The sequence below is a fragment of the Papilio xuthus genome, unplaced genomic scaffold (genome assembly GCF_000836235.2).
Source record: "Papilio xuthus unplaced genomic scaffold, Pxut_1.1 DF829660.1, whole genome shotgun sequence".
NCBI lineage: Eukaryota > Metazoa > Arthropoda > Insecta > Lepidoptera > Papilionidae > Papilio > Papilio xuthus.
The window spans coordinates 2,468,151-2,492,515 of NW_013528989.1; the positions used below are offsets into that span (position 1 = coordinate 2,468,151).

The following is a 24,365-nucleotide window of genomic DNA, read 5'->3' on the forward strand; positions in this document are numbered from 1 at the left end:
TGTGACTAGGTCATAGTCAATGCTGGTCAAGTGCAGTGACTTCACACATATCTTTGACATTCACAGATATGTGCAGCATCACGATGTTTTACTTCACACTAACAACATAAGATAAATGTACATATGTAACACATTGGTACATGACGGGATTCGAACCCAGGATCTGCAGACAAGTCAAATGCTTGACTCCTGAGCCACCAACGCTCATTCTCTTATACTTTGTGTTGAAGGAATGGTCAAAAAATAAAACAACCTTTTTTTTTAATTAAATATCTTTAAATAAGAAACAAAAACTTATTTCAAACGATTTTATTCAACTGATTATTAACAGTACAATATTCATTTTAATTTAATTATAAGAAAGTACAATGTAATATGTAAAAGTACGAAATTAATTTTGAAAAAAAAAATTAAAAATTATTTCTTAAAAAAACTAATATATATATAACTCATATTACTGTAGATTTCTGAGACCAAAAACTCTGTATAAAACATATCGAACTCTGTCATTAAACTCTGTGATAAAACAAAGAACAGTATATTTTAAATAGAGATTTTGGTCTCGGAAACCCACTTTAAAACAAATTATTTTTACTATATTATATCTGTATTTATATTTAGGTAAGTGGGTGACGAATGTATCAGGCCTCTTAGGAAAGTCTCCAGCCCCATGTGTTTAAGTTGATGACCTATATCCAGGGTTCCCAAGCTGACCTGGTGATGGCCAGGATTTGAGGGTCTGTGCAATGACGCAACAGATTCGTTACCTGTACAATATCTTAAAGTTAAATGATTTCAACCCAAAATTACAATTAAATAAACATAGAAACATAATGTTAAATCTTACTAATATTATAAATGCGAATGTTTAGATGTATGTTTGTTTGAAGATATCTCCAGAACTGTTGTATGGATCTTGATGAAATTTGCCATACATATAGAACATAGTCTGGAAGAACACATAGACTAATAATTAAGTTTTTTTTTAATAATATTAGCTACATTTATTAACAAAATAAATAAAAAAATAATACGTAATGGCCGCCATGTTTAAAATTTGACGTTTCCTAGTTTAAATATTATTTTGCTTTGAATTGAAACTGAAATATAATAACACAATTTATAACGAACCTGTTCTTCAATAGTATAAATATCCTTATATATAAAATCTTTGAAGATATTATCTATAAGTAGGGCGAAGTCTCCAGGGCTCCGCTGACTCACTTGATGAGATAATTTAGTCCCGCGCATTAAATCGTATACAGTTTGGAGCTAGACATTGAAAATATATATAAATGTATGAACCGAGAAGTACAACTTTTTTAGAAATACGATCTTATTGATGTTAAATAAGAAAATGTGGATAAAAAGTACATAAAGGTATTTTTTCTTGCTTATAGAGGTTACTCTCTAACGTATGCGTCCCGGAGGCCTTATCCTCTTTCCCTTCCCACCCTTTTTCTTAGAAGGAAAGGATGGGAAGTGGAAATGGACTTTCCGGATGAGAGGATGCATGGAAAGGGAAAATATTTTCTTTCTGTGCATTCTCTCCTCCGTGGATTAAAGGTAGGCAACGCATATGCAATTGTGTATGTCTATGGGCAGTCACTTCGCTATTTCAGCGATTTCAGGTGACCGCTCGCTCGTTTGCCAACTTATGGTATAAAAAAAATGTTTTGTATTTAACGTTTAAACTCGAAAACTACTGAACCCGAGAGCTATACTTGTTTTTTTTTATTATTACTTGATTTTTTTTTGGCATTTGTGAAATAAATAAATGAATTTAAATATCTACCTTATCTTGTATATTGTTTTCCATCCATTTGAATGATATTTGTAATGTTGCTTGCAGGAATCGATGATAAAACCTGGTTTCCGAAGTCAATGTTTGCAGGCGACTTTCTAACACTATAATAATGGAATTAAGTCGAATATGTCATGTAGTGCGTCTATTTAAGATAGATTAGTTTGATATTGACGTGTATGAAGTATAGAATTAATTATGTATGAAGATTAATGTTGTACTTAATGTGCAGTTGTCAAAGTGTTGGTGTACGAGAACTAACAACTATAAACTATGGAATATGTTAATATTAATCGAACAAACAAGTACGTTAAGTACGTTTACGTAAGTTTTTATTACTTTTTTTAATTTATTTTACACAATTAACTTAAAAAAAATTACGAATATTTCTTTCTTGTTTGTTAATAATAGAATTTTTAGTTTAAAATTTTATTTCTTTATATACCAATGTGTTTTTTGATTTCTGATTTACATATGTACATTTATCTTATGTTGTTAGTGGAAAGGAAAACATCGTGATGCTGCACATATCTGTGAATGTCAAAGATATGTGTGAAGTCAACCCGCACTTGGCGCAGCGTGGTTGACTATGACCTAGTCACATAACTTAGGGTAGACTCCGAGCTCAGTGGTGACGTATAGTGAGCTGATGATGATAGCTATGAAGGATAAAATAGATAGTAAATTTTAACTAAAAAAAAGTCAATAATAACTAAATTTTCGATTGCAAGTTCTATGAGAACAACTCTATTCAACTAAAATCTAAAAGATTCATTAGAGATTTTACTCAACACATATCTAGTTAATAGTCAAACTAATTTATCTTAAATAGACACAATATAACTGAAAAGTGAATCATTGTACAGTCAGGGTACTTCGCAGTGTTTCATTTACTGAAAAATACCTATAACAAAGTTGTTGGGGGTTTAACTTGGGGATTTGTCTTGGGGGTTTGTCTTGGGGGTTTGTCTTGGGGGTTTAAGTTGGGGGTTTGTCTTGGGGGTTTGTCTTGGGGGTTTGTCTTGGGGGTTTGTCTTGGGGGTTTGTCTTGGGGGTTTGTCTTGGGGGTTTGTCTTGGGGGTTTATTGTGAGGGTTTGTGTTGGTGGTGTCTGTGGAAAGTTACCTTGTTTCCTGCACGGAGCGAGCAGACAGCGCGTGAGCCTGGCTGGAGGAGGCTCGCACTGGTCGTGCTGGAGCGCACTGTTCCAGTCTACACTACGCACTGACCCCCTAACTACATCGTATAGGATATTCTCCAAATGACGGTCCTTCAAGCCTGATAAATGTATTTCAATCTCACTAATATTATAAATGCGAATGTTTGAAGGTATCAGAACGGCTAAATAAATAGATATGGCTGAAATTTGACATAGATGTAAAACATAGTCTGAAAGAACACGTAAGTAACTGAAAAAGGTTTTATTTAATTCCGTAATAATAGCGTCGGTAGCTCAGAGGATAAGCATTTGACTTGGAACCTGCAACTCCTAGGTTCGAATCCCGCCATGTACCAATGTGTTACATATATCTGTGCTAAAACAATATTTTTTAATGAAAGTATTTTATCTAAAATTGAACATCCTGTAGGCACGCGGGCGATAACTCTAAACCAGTTTCGTACCGTCGGCGCAAAAAATGTATACGGTGAGCGCACTGCAAGTTACATCGTTCCTAGATTGGTGAACGAACTACCCTCAGATTTGATTAAATGTATTTCACGAAAAAACATAAAGTGCAAGCTCAAAATGTTTTTGTCCGGAAGACCTTAACGCTTATACCAAACCAATGAGGTTTATTTAGCGTTAAACATATGTTTATTTGTATTCAAAATTGTATTGTTAAATAAATTAAAAAAAAATATATACATTTATCTTATGTTGTTAGTGTGAAGTAAAACATCGTGATGCTGCACATATCTGTGAATGTCAAAGATATGTGTGATGTGTTATCACAATTGTAAGATATGACATTCGATACATAGTACCAATAGTTATTACCTAACAAACTGGTGGCATATGTCATAGCGGAGAGACTTTCTTCGTAATTCTTTTTCTTGTAGATGAAATCTTGAAAACTGGAACTATTCAGTTCCATAACAGATCTGAAATTAACATAGGTACTTTGTTCTGGATGTTTTCAGGAAATTCTACAGAATTAAATAAAAATATCAGCAGTTTTTTGTGTAAATTTACTAATATTTCTTTTAACCATTCCAACTAAGCTCTATGCTTGTGCTAGGATATGGTTTACAATAATCGAATGTTTGGATTCGAACCCCCGACCTCGTGATCGGAAATCCGTACCCTTAACTAAACTATTGACGCTTTATTAAGTTATTCGTAAGCATTAGCTTCATTCCAGTAAAATACTCATCAGATAGAACCAAAAACAAACAGACTTACAGTCAAACAGACAATAACTTAAAAAATAAATAACTTACTAACAAATGCGAATGTTTAGATGTATGTTTGTTAGAAGATATCTCCGGAACTGTTGCATGGATCTTGCTGTAATTTGTCATAAATGTAGAACATAGTCTGGAAGAACACTTAGACTAGTAATTATGTTGTTTTTGTTACTAAGTAACTTGTGATACATACCTGAAAGCATGCGCTGGTATCTTCGCGCACATTTTCTGGTACTGACTGATGCTGTGCTCTCTCGTATCATAAATTAATTTCTCACCAAGTGTACTCAATGATTCTATACCTAGAAATTAATATTTATTAACCTAACTAAAGATGAAATTACATTAAGTCAAATTCCATACACGGCGCTCATTGCGATATTTGATTTTAAGTTATATTATCTGAATCGTCATCATCACAATCGTTGAAGAGTCGAGGAGTCGAGGAGTCGAGGAGTCGAGGAGTCGAGGAGTCGAGGAGTCGAGGAGTCGAGGAGTCGAGGAGTCGAGGAGTCGAGGAGTCGAGGAGTCGAGGAGTCGAGGAGTCGAGGAGTCGAAGAAGAAGAATCACGATGATGATGATAATGATGATGATGATGTCTATTGTGAAGATTATTATAAACCAAGGAATAGAAAGCTTACCTTTTACGTCATATTTTTTAGAAATCATCTCCCGGACCCTCTCGTGATCCTCCAAATACTCTATAAGTCCACTATCATCACCTAATGACGTCACCTAAAATATTAAACTTTAGTTAAATTAATTGTATGTAAAATAGTAAAAAGTGTTATCATTGCTGACTGTTATTAGACAGAAGAATGAATGGGAGCTGAGGGCCTTGTCCGCGAAATAATATCAGTACCACTCATCCTGATGAAGGGCCCCCGATCAGCTCGGAACTAGTCGGTGCCGTCACCGGACGAATATACGTCAGAGTTTAGCCGTTTTTATATCAGTTTAGAAGAATGAATGTACAAAAAAGGTATAGGAAATACCACTGTCACCTGCAATTAAACTTTGAACATGATGAATTCGTTATTTTAGCGAAATCAGGACGCTAGCTCGTTTGTCACCTGACCTGGTAATCCTGTGTTGTGAGTCTCATAGCTCTGATGACCCTGAGAGTGGCTGCATCCACCCCCAACTCCTCGCCAGTCTTCACCAGCAGCCGTCGTCTACTACCGTCTGATAGACGTACACTTAACACTACAGGACGACGTTTGGAATCCGTAAACACTGATACCTACGGTTCATTAATCAATTAATTATGAAAATTAATAATACTTCTAATATTATAAATGCGAATGTTTCGATGTTTGTTAGAAGTTATCACCAGAACGGCTGCATGAATCTCGCTGAAACTTGGCTTAGATGTAGAACATACACACTACTTATTAAGTTTTTTTTAATCCCGCGCGGATGGAGTCGCGGGCGACAGCTAGTTAATCAATAAATAAATTAATCAATCCATTATCATTACATTAATTAATCCATTAATTTATCATTTTTCTGATTATTTTTTTTTTAATTAATTGATTAATTAATTAAAGACATAATAACATAGTTAATTATATAAATATTTTTTAACAAATACACCTTTTAAATTACGGTTGAATACATTTTAATTTTATCTAACAATAAATAATATTTTAATAAGATAAAAAAATGAACCTGTTCATCAAATCTGTGTACATGTACTCCACGGGGTAGCATTAACAACCGAGAGAGACAGTCTTCCGTCTTTCTCCCACATAGGAATTCCGCTTGTGTTAGAGCGGGACAGAGCTGCGATAACTTGAAACTTTCAGATTGCGAATTCAATTCTTTTAATAAAATCAAAAGAGATTCTTTTATTGAATCTTTATTATTTAAATCTGTAAATAAAATAATTTATAAATGTAATTAAGTTTATTATACATCCTCATTTCCTCCATCCTCAATCTTAAATGATATAAGATAGAAATATAATATAAAAAAAACGAATAATTAACTAAAATATATTATTAAAAGGAGTCCCTTTAGGCAAGGTTACGAAGATACTGACAGCGTTCCCTCTTTGGATAGCTAAACTAATTCTTTGACCGAGGTAGCTGCCAGCTCTTCGGTCAACTGTGATGTCGATAATCATAAAAACTTTTTTTATGATTCTTTTTGTATGTATGTATCTTTGTAAGTAAATTATTTAAAAAAAATCTTTTCGCAAATCTAAGTACAACTATTAAGAAAAGTAAAAAAGATAAGAGCATCGGTGGCTTAGGTATTATGCATTTGCATTGTCACCAGGTCCTAGGTTCGAATCCCGACTAAAACAATGTGTTACATATGTACATTTATCTTATGTTAGTGTGAAGGAAAACATCGTGATGCTGCACATATCTGTGAATGTCAAAGATATGTGTGAAGTGATGCACTGGACCTGCATTCACTATCACATAGTTAACTTAGAGTAACGGGACCCTCAGTGGAGACTTAGAGAGCTGATGATGTATTACAGATAGAAGATGAATAGGAAGGGGTAATGTAATGTAATGGGAAGATTGATGTTTTTAGTTAGAAATTAGTATTAAGTTTTGATTATAAATTCATAATATACTTATTTTACGGATTTACTTACCAAATTCAGATATTTTGTATAATATTTCTTTATATTTAATAAGTACTTGATAGTCAACTCCGGCGTAAGGATTCTCAAATATCTTCTCTTTCATTCTACGAAATGATTTGGTCCACGCAGCGTCATCTGTTATCAAACACAATTTTTTTTTCTATTTTAATTATTTAACAAAGATTCACTGCAGTTCAAGAACGCATAGGGGACAAACACTCTTTTTTAATCGAAAATATCAAATTTAAACGACATACTCAGAGTTTAATGATTACTTAAACAGGTACTTAGTTTAATATTATATTATGGAAGTAGTTTCTTGTATCATTTCAGCTTTAAGTTTGTGTTAGGATATGGTTCACCAAAGTCGAATAGATTCGAATACACGACCAAGTGGGAATTCCATTAATCTTCCTTAACCATTGAGCTATAAGCGGTTAATGTAGCTAATGTTTTTGATTTAAGACTGATTATTCATACCTAGATTTTCAAGCGCTTTCAGCAACTCTCTTACGTAATGACGCAACATATGTCTAGGGTCGGCCACTAGCTGCAGACACTGTTTCAGTTTGCTAGTATCCCTTGATAACTTGGTGACCAGCTCACATGGAGAGGTCAATTTGAATTGGTTCCTCTTCAGCTCCTCTATCGCGAAGTCATCCAGGACATGGATGAGAGTATCCATCTGGTTATGGATAAAGGAATACATGAAATCGGTAATATGTAAATTTTCTTATAAGGTGGCAAAGAAGTAAACTGGCTGCTGCCCATAGACATCCGCAATTGCATATTCGTTTTTTAATCAATGGTGGACGTATAGAATAAGAATATTTCCCCTTCCTTTGTGTCTTTTCCTCCACCTAAAGCTTCACATCATTTTCGTATAAAAAAAGGCCCACACTCATCAGAATGTACGCGGAAATGTTTCCACTTGACGCCTGTCTTCTGTATGGTTCATGGGATGTTTGTGATGATGATGATGATAATTATGTTAATGATACTGATGATGATGATACTCACCTTGCCAAGGACAGCGTCGGTGGCATTATTATCGAGCTGATCAGCGCAGCTCAGTCGGTACAGCAGCACGTCAACTAACACGCTGTAGTCTAGATCTAAATTCAAGTCTATACCTACACCTAAGGCGTTTGTGATCTCTTTTAATTGAATGTTTTGTTCTTTAGCTGGAATAAAATGATCTAATGTAAGTGTAAATACAAGTTTTAAAGTGGATTAAAGTAAGAAAATCGGATATAACGATGTTAAGGAACTAGCAATATTCTAAAGTAGGAACAGATTTAAAATCGAACTTGAATAAAAGAGAACCCCTCATAACGGAGAAAAATATTGCGGTTCCTTGGATTCTAGATTTTTTTTATAAAAGAAGGGGGAAAACGAGCGGCGGGATCACCGAGATGATCAACGACACCCATGGATATCTGCAACACCAGAGGAACTGCAGATTCGATGCATTTAAGGAAATGGTATGCTCGTACTCAACAAACAATCGCACCGGTGTGCCAGCCACCCATGTAGTGTGGATGGAACCTGAGTTATCCAGATTAAACTGGATGCCTTACAAGTAACATAGGAAGTCTATAAAATGGAATGTACGGTGTTACTCGCTGTATTAGGAATGACATAAAAGCTTATATCCCGACTGAGAAAGGTAATTTTTATCCCGGCTATATGTATATCCTTTTTATTTGGGACTTGTTCTTAAAATGACTTATTTTGTAATGTTAAAGATCATTCCTAAGTAATGTACCATCAATTGCTTAGTTTAATTAAAACAAAACTTACCACCAGTTAGTGGCCAGTTTTCGTCATAGTGCGTAATAGCTATCTGCACCATATTTTTAAGCATTTGCTTATTTTCACCCACTACCCTACTCTCTGATGTTTTTATTTTATCTTTTGTGTCATATAATATACACCTTAATTGCTCGTTAGAGAGCGCTGAAATATTAATTAATTAATTTTAATTAATTGAATTATTGAAGTTACAATTAATTAATTAATCAATAACATAATTAATCGAGTGTATATATTTATATTGTACATCTTATACAATGAAATTTTGCGTATAAATTAAACATTGAAGTAATAACATGAAAATAACTTACCTCCTACATCTTTTCGCAGAATTAATATAAGATTCTTCAAACCAATAATATCTTCTATTGTAGTATTATCTACAATTAATCGACTTTCAGATTCTGAAATATTAATTTTAAATGGCAGTGAATTTAAATATGACAGCTCATAGAGATATATGGAAAAATATTGTGTCAACATTACAAAAGGAGGGGGAGAGTGATTACGATGATGATGATGATGATTTAATGTTAATTTTAAACAAATTTAAAAAAAAAAGAAAAGAAAAAAACAAGTATACTATTACCTAGTCAACCCTAATTTAAAGTAGGCTCCGAGCCCCTCAGTGGGGAACTATAGTGAGGTGATGATGATGATGAAGCTATACTAGTCTATGACTTAACTAATCATCAGCTAAACAAAAGCGAAGCGAAGTAACAATAATCTAAAAAGCCCAAAAAAGACAACTATCTCTATCAGCTGTATAGTCGTTAAATTTTCATTTAAATCTCGATTAGTATAGATTTCTCGTACTAAATCAATACTAAGGTAAGCTTTGTTTGAGGCAGTCTTTAATGTTACCATAAGAATGTGCCGTCTCCAAGAGTAGACTGAGGATGTCCATATCAGAAGTCTTTAGCGCCAGCTGTCTCCTGGCGAGGAGTTCCTGACGCTGCCATGCCAGGGTTGCCAACTCCTGTCTGATGATGTCATTTATTTTAGTAAAAATGTCAATTAATGAACAAAAATCTGATATTAAAAAATACGGTTGAAGAATCAGTTTTACATTGACTTATTAAATTTAAAACATATAAGAAAAAAACATTTCGAACAGCATGTCAGAATATATGTTCGATTTGTAGCCTAGAAACCAGGACCTAGAATGGAATGAGATATAAAATATACCTAAATATACAATAAATAAAGTAAAAGTTACTTGTCTATAGTCTGTATGCAACGTAACACTTGTAAAGGTAGTGCCATCTCGTTCGCGCGCGCACACCAGCGCAGCGCGTGCGAGTGAGACGGACTGATTGACGTCATACTTTCCATATTTTCAGACATCTTTTGTATACATGCAGATCTGTTGTAAATAATACATAACAACCTTTATATCTATATTAAAATAATAAACACATAATAAAATATACATATAATGTATGAGCGTTTCTGCCTTTTGTAACATTCACAAAAATAAATATGTTTTTGGGCAAATAATCAAAACTTTTATTCTTATCTTTAATTTATAAGAAATGCAACAAACTAGTAGCTTTGGATTTTCTCGCTATATTACATGTGGTCGTAATTAATCAGTTAATCATTTAATTAATTTAATGATTAATTCATTGATTAATTAATTAAATAATTAATCATATCTGTAATACTTAATCTCTGAAATATTATTTACCTGGTCATTATCCTAGCGGCCCATTCAACCAGACAGTCCTGGGGCTGGATGCGGCACTTCAGATCCAGAGGATGCTCTTCATCTTGCATCCTCTTTAATTCTAAAGCGTCTATTGTCTATGGAAAGATACATAGTTTACATTATTTATCTAGTAATTAGTAAGTCTAAATGACAAAAAGGAGGATTTTTTTTTACTTTCTTTTCTCAAGGGACAAACATGCAGTGGGACTTTTAGTGTTAAGAGACCTCTGCCTACCCTATATAAGCTTGAATATAACAGTAAAGATATAACTCACAGCGGATATTGTAAACTGTCTCTTAGGCCAACGTGACATTTCGTTAAACCATTGTAAAGATTTGTAACTCTTCTTGGATTCTTGATAAATTGACAACATTTTGTCGAACCATGTACTTGTTGTGGTGACTGAAATGAAAATAAGCAATTCGTTTTTAAACGTACATTGATTTTTGCTAAAAAGAATCGTTATAAGAAATTTAGATTTAATTTTTATATACCGAAAGTGGTGTTAAATCTGCACCAAGACAATCCCTTAGAGTTAATATGTAATATTAAATCTATACTAAAAAGGCTAATTAACGACAAAGATTAGCGATAGTTATTTGTTATTACTTATTTAAATAATAATTAATTGAATAATCAAACCAATGATTAATTTAATTAATTAATGAATCATATAATTAATGATATAATTTATAGAATAATTAATTGTAACTAAAATAATGAAATAATTAATTAATTTATAGAATAATTAACTAACCCTGCCAACTATCTAAGTGTTTCCTGAAATCAGACATACAGGTCCAGAGTGGAGGTAGTCTGTCAGATGTGGACTTCTGCTGCTGCAGTGTCAACAGCTGCCAATTGGAGAGAGAGTCAAATGCCGTCACTACATCTGGAAATATAAAAAAGAACAGATTAACAAAGCCATCTCATCTTACTTCTTACTAATATTATAAATGTTTAGATGTATGTTTGTTAGAATGTATCTCCAGGCTGCCTCAATGGATCTTAATGACATTTGGCATACATATAGAGCAGACTATGCTGGAAGAACACATAGACTACTTATTATGTTTTTTTTATTTTCGCGCGGACGGAGTCCAATAAAGCGTCAATAGCCTTATGGTTAAGGGTACGGATATCCGAACACGAGGTCGGGTGTTCGAATCCCGACATTCGACTATTGTCGTAAACCATATCCTAGCACAAGCATACAGCTTAGTTGGAATGGTTAAAGAAATATTAGTAAATTTACAAAAAAATCTGCTAATATTTTATAAAAAATTCTTTTAGTGTTTCATTTTTTTACCTTCCAATGAAAATTCTTTTGACAAATCCATCATTTCACTGTCTTCATCTATTTTATTTGCGCTGCTGAAAATAATATGATTTTAGAACCATATTCAAACATTCATGTTCTTTGTTAAATTACCTTATCTAATAAATGTTAATTACACAAAAATAAATGTAATCAAATTAAATGAAGCTGAAATGAAACTTAATTAAAATGAAATGTACCGAAATGAAATTCATTTCACACAATTACAAGCATACCTATAGGTAAAAAAATGTTTTAACTTACCCTAGTACAAAATAATCAATACCAGATAATCTGACATCAACGTCTTCTAACAAAACTTGAAGCAATATTTCACCTTCAGTACCCTTGACTGATTTCAAGAGTTCTTCCACTGCTGGTTTAAATCTGAGATATATTAAAAAGATTTAACTAAGAAAATATTAAAAGTTCGTACTTAGACTGAGCATCGGTGACTCAGGAGTTAAAGAACTTAACTTGCAATCTGTAGGTCCTGGGTTCGAATCCCGCCATGTACCAATGTGTTACATATGTATATTTATCCTATGTTCTTAAGGTGAAGGAAAACATCGTGATGCTGCACATATCTGAGAAGATCAAAGATATGTGCAGCATCACGATGATGTGGTGGACTAAATTAGACCTCCGGGACGCAGACTCATCAGACTGTAGTTGGAATAGCTTCCACTTGACGCCTGTCTTCTGTGTGGTCGTGGTATTTCACCGGACGAGCAGGGACAAGTGATAACATGTTAAAGCTCGCTCTACCACTGTTAAAATCTAAATCTCCTAATGACAATTTAACGATTAATTATCAACTTACCGTGGTATAGAAGAACACTCATCAACAAGCAATCTACAAGCTTCTATCACAAATGGTGTGATATCACCAACTTGTGATAACATAGGCAGTAATAATTGTGTCATGGCGGCAGGAAAATCAAGACCCCTGATTGTTCCCGACAATGATGTCAGGAGTGTAAGTGTTAGTGCAGATGCTGCTTCACCTGTCTGCAATGGTGGGTAGTTTGAATACATCTGATTTTATGTAGGAAATTTGACTTTTGGTCATACATTTTAGCATGATAAAGAGTTTTGGTAGCACTAAACATTACCTACTAATATTATAAATGCGAATGTTTTAATGGATGTTTGTTAGAAGGTATCTCCAGAACAGCTGCATGGATCTAGATGAAATTTGTCATAGATGTAGAACATAATCTGGAAGAACACATAGACTACTTATTAAGTTTTTTTTTATTCCCACGCGGACGGAGTCATGGACGACTAATAGTCATTGTATGTACAAAGCTATCTATGGACTGTATTTATAGCAACGACTAGATTAAAATATTAAACAAAATTTAAAAAAAAAAATCTTAAATTATTTACAACAAAAAAAATTGTCTTTTTTTCAGCTGTGAAAGAAATCCGGCTTCGAAGTTATTTTTTAATTTCGGCAAAGTCAATAACACATTTTTTTTTTAATTTTAATTAGAAAACATCGTAAGAATGACTTATAAAATCTTTAACTGAACAGTTGTTTCGATGTTGGCGCCATTTACTTTTTACATTTACATATTTCTAGGGTTCCGTACTTCGAATGGAAAAAACGGAACCCTTATAGGATCACTTTGTTGTCCGTCTGTCTGTCAAGATCCTTTTTCTCAGGAAAGCGTGAAGTTATTAAGCTGTAATTTATTCTGTATTACCTTAGAAAACTGCAATAATGTTTCTAGTACGTCCATTGTTTTTGTTTCTTCAGTAGTCAAATCTGAACAAAAAAAAATAATAATTTTGGTGTGTGGAACGTCGGTGGCTCAGTGGTCAAGCACTTGACTTGTAATCTGTAGCTCCTAGGTTCGAATCCCGTCATGTACCAATGTGTTACATATGTACATTTATCTTATGTTGTTAGTGTGAAGGAAAACATCGTGATGCTGCACATATCTGAGAATGTCAAAGATATGTGTGAAGTGATGCACTGGACCAGCATTCACTATCACCTAGTTACACTTAGGGTATCCGAGACCCTCAGTGGGGTTGTATAGTGAGCTGATGATGAATTTTTGTGTACATACGTGTTTAAAATATATCTACGAATTTATACTATTATACTACAAAATAAAACCTACCTTCATTTTGATAACTGCTATGAATTATAAGATTTGAATCTTTTGATGTCGTAGGAAGTTTACTGAAAAGGAGAAGATACATAATTTTTTTTTAAGTAATATGACTGCAAAAAATCAGCATTTTTTTTCAAAATTTTTAATTTAAGTGATTACAAAAATCGTACTTTTTTCTATTTTTTTTTAAGTAAATTTACTTTAGAAAAAATCATTTTTATTGTGTATATACATGCAAAATGGTAAAGATTTTTAGGGTTCCGTGCCTCATAGGAAAAAAACGGAACCCTTATATGAACACTTTGTTGTCCGTCCGTCTGTCTGCCTTTTTTTTCTTCTAAATATACGATGTGTTAATTTTTTCTAGCAATAAAATCAATAAAGCTATCTTACTAATATTATAAATGCGAATGTTTAGATGTATGTTTGTTAGAAGATAGAACTCTAGAACATCTGAACAGATTTCACTGAAATTTGTCATAAATGTAGAACATAGTCTAGAATAACACATATCCTAACTAAGTTTTTTTTTAATTCCGCGCGGACAGAGTCACATGCAACAGGTAGTTTGTAATAATTATGAACGGTGGCTCAGGGGTTAAACACATGTATTCAACAGGTCCTGGGTTCGCGGTTGGCTTTACCAAATGGAGGTTGTGATATCTGCCTTCCCCACTAAGTAAGGATTGAGTTGTGTTGAATGGGAAAGAGCGTCGGTGGCTCAGTGGTCAAGCACATGACTTGCAATCTGTAGCTCCTAGGTTCGAATCCCGCCATGTACCAATGTGTTACATATATACATTTATCTTATGTTGTTAGTGTGAAGGAAAACATCGTGATGCTGCACATATCTGAGAATGTCAAAGATATGTGTGAAGTCAACCCGCACTTGGCGCAGCGTGGTTGACTATGACCTAGTCACCTAACTTAGGATAGACTCCGAGCTCAGTGGTGACGTATAGTGAGCTGATGATGATGTCTATGAATATACAATATTTATTGCTTACTTCTTCATGGTATCTGAGATTAGATTCCGTTTAAAAGCTTCATTATCTGATAGATCCTTAAAGAATATATCCAGGAATGTTGTGAGGCAGTTCACAGATTTGTTATTACCATACACCACAGGCAAGTATACGCTGATGATAAAACTCTCACAGAATCTGATGATAAATATTAAAAAATATATGATAAGATGACAAACGAGCGAGCGGTCACCTGAAATCGCTGATATAGCGAAGTGACTTGCCCATAGACATACGTAATTGAATGCGTTGCCTACCTTTAATCGACGGAGGAGAGGATGCACAGAAAGAAAATATCTTCCCTTCCCATGCATCCTCTCATCCGGAAAGTCCATTTCCACTTCCCATCCATTCCTTATAAAAGGGTGGGAAGGGAAAGAGGAGTAAATTATGTCTCCGGGACACACCACATCAGACGAAACGCGGAATTGCTTCCACTTGAGCCGGGACAATTCGTGTGAAGATGTTAAAGCGGGCTCTATCACTACCATCTTGATGAAACTTGAAACTTGATATAGAAAACATAGGCTACTAATGAAGTTTGTTTTTAATACCGCGTGGACGGAGTCACGGGCAACAGCTAGTAAAAGAATACTATAATTACGTTAAAATAAGATAAACCTACCTTGTTGCTATACTAGTAGGTAGACACGAACTCACGGAGTTTCTGAGTTTATCATCAGACATCAACTCTATACCCAGGGAAGCCAGAGCCACCTTCAACTCCTCGTCCTGCAGCAGTGGACTGCTGAACCGAGCTGATCGTTTCGGGTTCGATTCCAGGGAATCAGTGAAGAGACCTTAAAATTAAAATAAGTCGCAAATATATACGTAATATGAAGAAAAGTCTTGTTAATATTGGATAAACTCAAAAACTACTATTCGGAGTTAAAAACAATTCTATCAAGGAGCACAAACTACTTTTTGTCTAATATATTAAAAAAAATTAACATTTTTGTATACCAAATAAAAATAGACAAGCCTTTATAAAAAAAATATATTAAAAAAAAAAACTCAATTTTTTAATTTAAAAAAAAACGCTAAAATTTATTTTCGTATTATTTATCATACGTACATTCAACAGCTGATCTGAGAACACCATACGCAGCCTCCCTTACTTTCTTAACATCACTACGACAATGTTTCTCAGTTTGCAACACTAAGCCCCGCCCTATACCCGTCAAGCCACGCCCCAATCTCGATAAGCCACGCCCCAATAGTACTAACGCAGTGCTATCTCCATCTTGTACTAATCTAGACACTTCTCTAGATTCAAACAACGATATAACTTCATTGGAAGGTACATTATTTAGACATAGAGATAGTATTTCTAGACATTTCGTTCTATTTCTATCAACCATTTTAGGTAAAAGATCTGCGATCCTCCTGAAACATTAAAATATTAGGGGTAGACAACCCTTATCACTTAGGGGTATAAAATATACAGTAGCCTATTCTCAAAGCTAATAAATTTACGTATTAAATTTCACAAAAATCTATCAACTTTCATAGCATGGTAACTAGCTGTTTTCCGCGACTTTTCGCGCGGATTAAAAAAAAAACTTAATTATTAGCCTACATGTTCTTCCAGACTATGTTCTATATGTATGACAAATTAGATTCGTTCTGGAGATACCTAACAAACATCCATCCATACATTCGCATTTATAATATTAGTAACACTAGTCGTCGCCCGCGTCACCGTCTGCGCGGAATTAAAACAAACTTAGTAGTCTATGTGTTCTTCTTGACTATGTTCTACATGTATGCAACAAATTTGAGCCTTTCTGAAGATATCTTTTAACTAACATCCATCCATATATTCGCATTCATAATATTAGTAAGACTAGCTGTCGCCCGTGATTCCGTTTGAGGGGAATAAAAAAAACTTATTATCCTATGTGTTCTTCCAGATTATGTTCTGGAGATACATTTTCTCCCTTCCCACCCTTTTTCTCATAAGGAAAAGATGACAAGTGGAAGTGGACTTTCCGGATGAGAGGATGCATGGGAAGGGAAAATATTTTCTCTCTGTGCATCCTCTCCTCCGTCGATTAAAGGTAAGCAACGCATATGTAATTGCTTATGTCTATAAGCAACGGTCACTTCGCTATTTCAGCGATTTCAGGTGACCGCTCGCTCGTTTGCCATTTTATGATATAAAAAAAAATTTAACATCCATACATCTAAACATTCGCATTTATATTAGTAACACTAGCTGTCGCCCGCGACTAGTATTATCCTATGTGTTCTTCCAGATTATGTTCTGTAGTTACATTTTAACATACATTCATCTAAACATTCGCATTTATAATATTACATAATTTTTTTTTTTACCTGAATAATACAATATTACATATATCGGTATTTTCTTTCTGTGCATATAATATTATATCTATATATTCTTTAATATTATTCTTATATGTTTGTATTATATCTCTGAATATCTTTAACATTTCATATCTTCCATCTATAGGCATAACATTGACACATCTAGCGAATATAAAAGCTATATCTTTGTGTTTGAATGTTTGCGTGTCTTTTGTTTGTATTTTTTTAACCAATTCAATTATTAATTCGGGTATATGTAACTTTTTGGTTATAGTTTTTATTATTTCTATATATATAAATGCTGTATCATCAGTTTTTACTGGAAAAATAATATCGATAGATCTTACTAATATTATAAATGTGAATGTTTGTCTGTTTGTTGTCTATATAACGACTCAAAAGATATTAATAAAAGTTATAGATGTAGAACATTGTCTGGAAGAACACATAGACTATTTTTTTTAATTCCGCGCAGACGTAGTCGCGTGCGACAGCTAGTATATAATAATAGCACAAAAGTTTTTGAGATAAATTACCTTTACGACATTAATTTGCTTATTTTTTAATTTTTAATTAATAACAAGTAAATTAACACTATATATTACGTTGACTACCTTTAATCGATGAGGGAAAGGACCTATAGATATATCTCCCCTTCTTATACGTCCCCTCCTCTATCAAATCCACTTCCCTTTTGTTTTCTTATAAGAAAAGAGTATTAAGGAAATATAGACACAAAATAAGTGCTCATGTAAAGTCTAGACGTTTTTTTTTATTGATAGATAAATAACTAGCTGTCGCCCGCGACACTGTCCGCGCGTAATAAACTTTATTAGTAGTCTATGTGTTCTTCCAGACTATGTTTTAAATCTATGACTTTTATTAAGATCTGTTGCGTCGTTCTATGGATAATAAACATACAGACAAACATTCACATTTATATTAATAAGATTTTATTTACCATGAACACATTCAGACAGACATGTCCATTTCATTTCTATATGTTCAAACATATGCAATATAAGATGCATCTTCTGTATCAAACTGGATACAATCTTCTTTCTTCTTCTATACTTTATTATAGTTCTGATTAACTTCTCTAGAATTACATTAAGATTTTTTATATCCGGTATTAAATTTTGATTTCCCCAATAAATAATCGTGTCTATCTGAAAAACGAAAATATCCCAATAGTTGAAGGACTTCGTATTACGGTTGTGAGTTCGAATAGTCACTTACTAAGCTAACGCGTACCATCTTTCGACTAAATCTCCACTAACACCAGGTGGGATCGTGGTCAAGCGCTAGTTTATAAAACGTTAAAAAAAATCTCGTCTACTAATAGTTAGTTTTAGAAAAAACTCAAAAACTACTTAATATTGAAAAAAAACTCATCATAAAACACTAAATATAGAATAACATTAACCTATCATCAGCTCACTATAGGTCTCCACTGAGGGTCACGAAGCCTACCCTAAGTGTAACTATGTGATAGTGAATGCTGGTCCAGTGCATCACTTCACACATATCTTTGACATTCTCAAATATGTGCAGCATCACGATGTTTTCCTTCACACTAACAACATACGATAAATGTATATATGTAACACATTGGTACATGGCGGGATTCGAACCCAGGACCTGCAGACAAGTCAATTGCTTGACCACTGAGATACCGACGCTCATGATAAATGAATAATCTATAAGCAATTTAACTAACTTTTATATTTCATAATAAAAATATTTAAAAAGTTACAATATTTTATTATTAACTAGCTATCGCCCGCAACTCCGTTCTCGCGGAATTAAAAAAAAATTAGCCTATGTATACTTTCAAATAATATTCTACATTAATGTCAAATATCATTAAAATCCGCTTAACAGTCCTTGATTTACCTTCAAGCAAACATACATCCATCCAAACATTCGCATTTATAATATTAGTAAGATAAAAAACTATTAAAAAGAGCGTCGGTGGTTCGCTGGTCAAGCACTTGACTTGCAATCTGTAGCTCCTAGGTTCGAATCCTGACTAAACCAATGAGTTACATATGTACATTTATCTTATGTTGTTAGTGTGAAGGAAAACATCGTGATGCTGCACATATCTGAGAATGTCAAAGATATGTGTGAAGTGACGCACTTGGCCAGCATTGACTATGACCTAGTCACATAACTTAGGGTAGACTCAAAGCCCAGTGGGGACGTATAGTGAGCTGATGATGAAAACATATATAAATGTACATAATACTTACAATATCTATATGTAAACTGTTTAGTTCTTGATCAGAAGTTTGTACAACCATAGTAAGCAGAGCTGGGTGTAAAACACTAGCGTGTACTCTCAAATCCTCCTTGCAGTTACATATTGCCTACAAATATGTTTACTACAGATAATAAAAATTCTATTTGCATTTAAAAGTATAATTATTAAGGAATATTCAAAGATATTTAACATCACGCTATAACTTAAAGGAGGCGAGCAGAAAGAAGACAACTTTATACTACTCCAACTTAGAGTGAGTTCATTTATATATAACTAGTAGTCGCACGCGACTCCGTCTGCGCGGAATTAAAAAAAAAAACTTAATTAGTAGTCTGTGTGTTCTTTTAGATTATGTTCTACATCTATGACATGTTTCAACGAGATCGCATTTATAATAGTAAGATTTTTGTCTCAAGAGCGGAAAAAATATGAAACTAGCTGTTGCCTGCGACTCCGTCCACAAGGAATTAATAAAAGATAACTTAATTTACATGTATGACAAATATCATCGAGATCCGTTGTACTATTTTGGAGATACATTCTAACAAACATCAAAACATTCGCATTTATATTACCTGCGCCAACAAGCATTTTGTATTCGTATGTATGTCGGCAGTCAACGTGTTAAGTATTGTATGGAGCCATGTCGGGTGTGACAAAGATGTCGCGCGACTGACACACATCGTCAGTATCCCAGCACAAGGATGCAGATTGATTACATTCTCTGATATACATAACTCTTGATGACATTCCTGAAATAATTACTTACTGCGGCTTTCTGAGACTAAAATCTGTTTTTTTATAAACTAGCTGTCGCCCACAACTCCGTCCGCGTATACAGGGTGTCCCAAAAAAGGACCCAGAAGGTGTAAAATTTTTAAGTTTTTAAAAAATGCCATTTATTTTTTTTTATACGCAGAGGGGAATTTTTATTTTATTTTTCTGGTGACCCTTGTGACCACCCTTATCATCCCCCTTCCTATGTACGTAACCTTTTGGGACACCCTGTACATAAAAAAAAACTTATTTAGTGTAATGTGTTCTTTCTGACTACGTTCTATACGTATGCCAAATTTAATCGAGATCCGTTCAGCTGATCTAGAGATATCTTGAAACAAACATCCATCCACATCACATCCATCTAAATGTAAAATGAATAGTATCCTATGTCCGTCTCCTTGCTCTTAGCTACCTCCTCAACAATTTTCAGGCATATCGGTAAAGCCGTTCTTGAGTTATAAATAGTGTAACTAACACAACTTTCTTTTATATACTCGTATATAAAGATTTAATCTCAGAAACCAATAGTTAATGTAACTGCATCAAAAAATGTACAACGAAAATGGTTACATCTCTTAATGTAACTCTTTTCGTCTGGTGAATGACATTCAAGGAAAAGGACTATATCTCCTTATGTAACTTAATCAATACGATAAAGATATTTTACGAAAAGGGCATATCCGGATGTTACTCTTTTCTTCAATAAAAGACATTTGACGAAGATGGTCGTATCTTCTTATGTAACTTAATGTACTTAGGTACTTCTTAATGCGTCAATAGCCTAATGGTTAAGTGTACGGATTTCCGATCACGAGGTCGGAGGTTCGAATCCCGCCATTCGATTATTGTAAACCATATCCTAGCACAAGTATACAGCTTAGTTGAAATGGTTAAAAGAAATATTAGCAAATTTACAAAAAAATCTGCTAACATTTTACATAGTTGCGTTGAAAAGGAAAAAATTAAAGAACAGTATCAATGGTTTAACATAACTATTTTAGTTAAAATAGAAAACATCCAAGGAAAAGAGTTACATCATTTCATGTAACTCTTTTCATCGGATGATGACGTATGTCATACCTGGTCATCCTGTGGCACACCCACATCGAACTCCTCAGGGTTCTCAGACAGTGTGCGGAGATATGTCCTAGTTCTAGTTTTTGAACTAGAACTTAAAAGACAACTGCTATCTTCCAATTCAACGCTTGCGAATTGATACATCGAATATTTTTGCTGGGAAATAAACATCAATATTATCGCAGTTAGATTACAAACTGACTGATTTTATTAAAACTTAATTAGTAGTCTATGTGTTCTTCCAGATTATGTTCTATATCTATGACAAATTTCATCAAGATCCATGCAGCTCTTCTGGAGATATCTTCTAACAAACATCCATCCAAACATTCGCATTTATAATATTAGTAAAATGTCAAAATTTTCTAAACAAAACGAAAGAATCAAAGTTAAATATCAATACGCTATTTGTTTAAGAATGCATTTAGAAGACTTGTGTCGTCTAACGAAAAAATTTCTATCTTGAGATGTAACTGTTTTCATCGTATCTTACCCAGGACTCGACTAAAGGCAGTTCATACTCCATGTCCGGGTCTACAATCCTGCATCAGGTCTCTTTATCGAAGACCAGGGAATAGAACTTCGGGTCGGAAGGTTGACGACACCACACCGCTGATGCCAAGCTATTGTAGTTCTCGCAATAAAACAACCTAAAATTAAGAGAATAGGGTTCAAAATTGCATAAACATTAATTACTTATTGTTTTTTTTCTTAAATGCAATTGACCCTAGATAAGCGAGAGTCCAAGGGACTGTGATTTATTTTTCGCTTATAGTGGTTTCTTTCTAACAGAAGTTTCTCGCTTATGGAGATCGTCGAGACCGGACAATTACTCTCGCTTTAAGAGTTTCTCTTTAACCCGAGTTTCTCGCTTATAGAGGTTTCTCGGCAACACGGGTTTCTCGCTCATAAAGGTTGTCCATCGGAAATGAGTTAATAACTCTCGCATTTAGAGGTTTCTCGCTTATCCAGTTCCAACTGTAATGTTCAATCAACTCACAAGCATATCTTCTTGAAGCTGTCATCAGCGTCATTCGGACACGAGACGGGTCTATTCTTGACAAGGTCTACGCACAACATTGACAGAGTTTTCGTCAAATAGAAGACATTTGTACCAACTTCATTTAACATCTGACTGTATAATAATGAGTTAGGTGATTCAATACGTGAACGAGGTACCTGAAAATTAATAAAACCGGATATAACGACGAAGAGATCGAATCTGAAAGCCAAAACCGGTTAAAAGAACGAAAGAAACAGTATATTCAAACCCGGTTAAGCCAAAGTATAAGCGATGTTTTCTCATTTATAGAGTTTTCTCTTTAAGTCGAGTTTCTCGCTTATAGAGGTTTCTCTTTAACACGAGTTTCTCGCTTATAGAGTTTTCTCTTTAACACGAGTTTCTCGCTTATAGAGTTATCTCATTAACCCGAGTTTCTCGCTTATAGAGTTTTCTCTTTAACTCGAATTTCTCGCTTATAGAGGTTTCTCTTTAACTCGAGTTTCTCGCTTATAATTTTCTATCTTATCCAGGTTCGACTGAAATATTTTTTAATAACCTGTTGCCATCTACATTTTCAAAGAATAATAAGAGCCAGTACTTTGTTCAATTAAATTAGGATCCCTTCAGTCATTCTGTAGTTACTTAATTAACGTACATACAAACATATATTTTTTTTATGTGTGTAACTTACCATTTCAATGCATACTCTTAGTAATATAAGAGCTCTAATATAATCGACTATCGCCATTTGATATGTAAAAGAACGATTACATACAGATGGTTTCTTCTTTAATATTGAAAGAAGATCTTTTAGCTTTAAAGAGAAGAATTCTTCGCAAATTGCTGCTGTTGAGTTTCTGGAAGAATTGTTGTATGTATAAAATGTGTTAGCACAAGCTACATACAAATGTGTATGTATTATGTATGAACATGTATGACAATGTGAATGTATGTGTTTGATGTAATATGTGTATTCATGTATGTATTTTGTATGATACAATGTATAAGTCAATACGAATAACTAGTAAATGATGAATGAGTGTGTATGAACTTGTATTATGAATGGCTGGTAAAGGAGTGCATGAGCTTGTATGCATAATGTTTAAACATGTATGACAATACGAATGTCTAGTAATATAATGAATTTGTATAAGAAGCACAGATATTAAGAACTATATCTAGATTTCAGGACGTCTAGCTGAAGCATAATTTTCCGTCCCTCTCTTTAACAGTGTGTAATATGAATAAGCATGTATTTATGTATGTATTATGTATGATGGAGTGTGTTTGTATGTATGGAAGTATACCTGAGCAATGGCACCATAAGTCTGACACAGACTCCCAAACTGAGTCCCTCCCAGCAGCATGTATAAAGCGTGTCATATATTGAGATGTCATTACTTTTAGATAATGACACCACACACGCATCTATGGCATCATCCCACCAACCTTTAGTTGTTTCACCTGCATACAAACATGTAATTAATACACATTTCCACTAGCGAATACTAAAAGCCACGAACTAGTGAAAACTTTGTATCCCTTTTATCAAAAAGACCGGTCTTTTATGGACTTACCTGCTATCAAATGGCTAATAGTCTTAAGTAGACTGCAGTCAGCTGCGATCAGCGCTTCCAATAAAGCTCCCAGCAGTAGACCATTCTCACCTTCAGCTTCAGAAAGACGAGCGGGCAGTAGTCCGGCATACCAGCTCCAAGTAGACCTAAAAACAATAGCCTAAATATCACAAGCCTAGAATTAAGTTACAAAAAAATGACTAAATAGCAGATTTTCAACCAATGTCTAAAAACATGTCTTTATATTTAACTAAACAGAGATAACAATATGTTCTAAACGAGGATTTTGGTCTCAGAAACTCACGGTAAAGGTCACGTTTGTGACTTCTTGTAGCATTAATAACTGAACCGATTTTGACGAGTAAGGTGTCATTCGATTCGTATTCTTCCCCTGAGTGTCATAAGGTATCATAATGTGTCGTAGGATGTCATAGATTTAAGTTAATTAACAAATTGTATATACTTGTATGATTCTCCAGGCGGCAATAATCCTATGAGTTTCGCTTTCATTTCA

General features: G+C 34.0%; 1 protein-coding gene across 2 annotated transcripts; it reads right to left on the reverse strand.

The window, feature by feature from the left end:
* Nucleotides 1–550: 550 nt before the first annotated feature.
* LOC106116007 (uncharacterized) lies at nucleotides 551–21,427 on the reverse strand. 2 transcript variants are annotated; one of them, XM_013309719.1, is made up of 28 exons: nucleotides 21,275–21,427; nucleotides 15,893–16,203; nucleotides 15,443–15,617; nucleotides 14,800–14,955; nucleotides 13,799–13,860; nucleotides 13,376–13,437; nucleotides 12,487–12,674; nucleotides 11,928–12,050; nucleotides 11,655–11,716; nucleotides 11,103–11,237; nucleotides 10,620–10,747; nucleotides 10,324–10,439; nucleotides 9,853–9,999; nucleotides 9,498–9,616; nucleotides 8,945–9,037; nucleotides 8,622–8,777; nucleotides 7,839–8,002; nucleotides 7,299–7,503; nucleotides 6,828–6,953; nucleotides 5,885–6,087; nucleotides 5,292–5,456; nucleotides 4,855–4,948; nucleotides 4,406–4,514; nucleotides 3,803–3,906; nucleotides 2,929–3,081; nucleotides 1,796–1,908; nucleotides 1,132–1,272; nucleotides 551–767 (listed from the first exon to the last, which is right to left on the reverse strand). In XM_013309719.1, exons 1-28 carry the CDS (start codon nucleotides 21,298–21,300, stop codon nucleotides 690–692), a joined length of 3,714 nt encoding a protein of 1,237 aa, XP_013165173.1. In that variant the 5' UTR covers nucleotides 21,301–21,427; the 3' UTR covers nucleotides 551–689. The 2 variants fall into 2 exon arrangements, with proteins under 2 accessions (XP_013165173.1, XP_013165165.1); XM_013309711.1 differs by having other exon boundaries at nucleotides 11,655–11,719.
* Between the last annotated feature and the right edge of the window lie 2,938 nt (nucleotides 21,428–24,365).

Coding starts and splice junctions, on each gene's coding strand:
- LOC106116007 (XM_013309711.1), bottom strand. CDS start 21,300: ATGTGGGTGTGCCACAGGATGACCAG. Junction 10,000..10,323: donor GCCGCTAGGATAATGACCAG/GTAAATAATATT, acceptor TATTTACAACAG/ATCTGCATGTATACAAAAGA. Junction 8,003..8,621: donor AAACTGGCCACTAACTGGTG/GTAAGTTTTGTT, acceptor ATTTTATTCCAG/CTAAAGAACAAAACATTCAA.